Genomic DNA, 3000 nt, shown 5'->3' with positions numbered 1-3000 from the left:
TGCAGATTGACTTGGCGCAGGAGCAGGTCCTGGTGGAGGCCAGCCTGACATCCCAGGAGGTGCAGAGACTGATCGAGAGCACAGGGAAAAGGGCGGTGCTTAAGGGAGTGGGCGCTGCAGGCCAAGGTGGGTCTCCTCCCCGCCCAACAGCTGCACGACTGTGTATCCATATTCACTCAAGTGCTATGAGGGGGCTTAGGGCTGTTTTTTTTTTTTTCTTCCCTTCTGTTACTATGTAAAGCGTTGTTGTGACAGTCTTATGTGAAATTGAATTGAATTCCCTAGTCTGGTCTGGAATGCACAATGGCAAGTGTAAATCCAAGCCATCACATCAATACCCTGCATAAATCAGGAAGGGCACAGACTAGCTCACATGTCCTACAATGGTGCTGGATTGTGTCGAAGTGTCCCTGAGCAATATAGAAATGTGGGCATTTACCATTTACCATTTATAACATGTATGCACCCACTCATTTACACCAAGTGACGTTGCCCTGGATTAGCTTAAGCATGCCTGCGTGTGTCTAGTGGCTAGGGAGCTCGACCAGAACTTGGAAGGTTGGTGGTTCAAGCCCTAGTGCAGCCATGATAAGATCCACACATGTTGGGTCCTTGAGCAATACCCATACCCCCACATTGTCCCCTGCTTAGTTTTATCAATATAAGTCGCTTTGGATAAAAGCGTCCGCTAAATAACAGTCATGTAATGCTCGTGTCAGACCTGGGCGTAGCCGTGGCGATGATGGGAGGGGCAGGCCCTGTCCAAGGAGTGGTTCGCTTCGTCCAGGTTAGCCAGGACAGCTGCTTGATTGACGGGTCCATTGACGGGCTGGAGGCGGGACCTCACGGCCTCCACGTACATGCATTGGGTGACCTGACCAGGGACTGCCTGAGGTAATTCCACAGCACTGTCATCAGTGTCTGACTGACAGTTCTGCCCATAGAAATAATGTAAGAGGGTTTTCCAGTTCAAATCCCAGGTGCAGTGCTGCCATTTCACCACACCGACAGTATTTAGCCTCAACTGCTTTGGGCTTTATTCAGCTATATGGATGAGTAATGGACAAGAAATGTGAAATATCTCGCTCTGCTGCTGTTTACTGTGGATAAGAGTGTCTAAAACGCAAAGATACAAAATCTGTCTAAAAATTCTGGTCCTGGAGGCTTGCTGTGATCAAAGCAATTACATTTTTAATCATCTGAAATTTGCCAGGGTTTTTTTTTTTTCCCTGTTTCGGGGGTGTTTAGGAATTAAAATAACTGTAAACCATGTTCAACTGAATAAACCCTTCAGCATAGTACTACATTGACAGGCCTTTGAGCAATTAAACACCTCACAATTATATAATGAGTAATGATAGAATGGAAATGTCGAAGTTACGCATGAAATAGTGGTTGATGGTTGCGTACAGACGGTGGTAGTCGGCATTTGGGGAATGTTGTGGTGTAAACTGACTGCACTGCTCTGAACACAATGTATGAACACAACCCATTAATTATCCTAACAAGGAGTAGTTTCAGTTGGTTTACATGTTGAATAATTATCACTTTAACATTGTAGGATGACGGGGGCTCGTTACTGTTACTGAGGATCCACGACTGTAGATTATCCTGTTTTTGTTGTCGTTCCACAGCTGTGGGGACCACTTCAATCCCAATGGAAAACAGCATGGCGCCCCCCAGGACACAGAAAGGGTACTGCAGCCACTCCTGAGTGATATTGGGCCGGTTTTCACCTACACAGATTAGGCTTAGTCCTGGACTAAATTGAGTTTTGTATGGAGAGTCTCCATTCAGAAATGAATTTAGTCAAGGAATAGGCTTAATCTGTGTCTGTGAAACTGATCGCATGTTTTTTTGATGCAAGTAAACGTGTGTTTTTGTGTGCATGTGCAGACCCCGGTGTAAAAGCTACCAGCTGTTTCAAAACTTAGCTTGAGCAGGGGAGTTATACAGGAAACATGTAACAGTGTTCATGTTCATACCTCAGCATGTTGGTGACCTGGGGAACATTGTGGCGGATTCTAGTGGCAGAGCCTCGTTCCGATTGGAAGACTCCCAGCTGAAGGTACAGTACCAGACCCCGATCTGTCTCCTGGAACGCTGACCCTGGCTCTCACTCACATGACCTCCCTAAGTGAGAAATTACTGTGTAGCTGAGGAATAAAATCAACTTTGAGTCCCAGTACAGTCAATTATAACTGACTACCTGAATACCTGGGCTGTAGCAGCAGAGCTCGTCACCTGGAAACAGGCAGTTCTGTACACAGCCCTCTCACAGGAGAGGGAACATGATGGGACCCATGTCTAAAAAAGAAAAGCTAAACGAGACACAATAAGTATAGTAAAAAGTCTTTTAGGAGGACATATCATCATATCATCAACATATCATCTTTTGAATTTCGAAATTACTCTTAATTATTGCAATTGTTTATGTTTGCACATAGTACTGTTACAACTTGCAGTACCTGCCGTTATCTCAGCTTGCCTCCCTTATTGGTTACTTTTCTTCCAGGTTTGGGATATAATTGGACGTTCGCTGGTGGTGGATTCTGGAGAGGATGACTTGGCAAGGGGGGCCATCCCTTGTCAAAGCAAACCGGGAATTCTGGAGAGAGGTGGGAATGATGTTTATTTATTCTGAAAGAAACTGTCGAACCAACTATAGGCTTGCAATTTTACATCAGACTTTTCTTGAGTAGTAATCTTCAGTTAAGGTTATTAGTCATCCCAACTATAGAGAAAATTGGTTAGACATTAATTCATTAGAACAAGGGTGAAATGTAGGGTTGTCTTAAAAATAATGTTGAAAGGAAACTAAAGCAAGGAATTACAGCAGTATTCTTAGCAAATGTTCATTTAAAATTGTGTATGGGTTGATGTGATTGTCATTTGGTTAGTGGTTGGGTCCATTTATGTGTGCATGTGCGCATGTCCATGTTTGTGTGTTTGTGTAAGTCTGTGTGTGTGTGTGGGTGCATACACATATGTGTACATTTG

General features: G+C 44.3%; 1 protein-coding gene across 1 annotated transcript; it reads left to right on the top strand.

Annotated features, from left to right (window-relative positions):
• Nucleotides 1–5: 5 nt before the first annotated feature.
• Nucleotides 6–2964, top strand: LOC133120021 (copper chaperone for superoxide dismutase-like; the record flags this gene model as incomplete). Its single annotated transcript, XM_061230149.1, is given in 6 exon segments — nt 6–126; nt 720–894; nt 1635–1695; nt 1991–2068; nt 2516–2564; nt 2567–2964. Coding segments are annotated over 6 exon segments (546 nt in total), but the record flags the coding sequence as incomplete, so codon positions are not given.
• Between the last annotated feature and the right edge of the window lie 36 nt (nt 2965–3000).

Source organism: Conger conger, unplaced genomic scaffold (assembly GCF_963514075.1).
Source record: "Conger conger unplaced genomic scaffold, fConCon1.1 SCAFFOLD_323, whole genome shotgun sequence".
Classification (NCBI taxonomy): Eukaryota; Metazoa; Chordata; class Actinopteri; order Anguilliformes; family Congridae; genus Conger; species Conger conger.
This window is presented reverse-complemented; position numbering and strand designations above follow the sequence as displayed.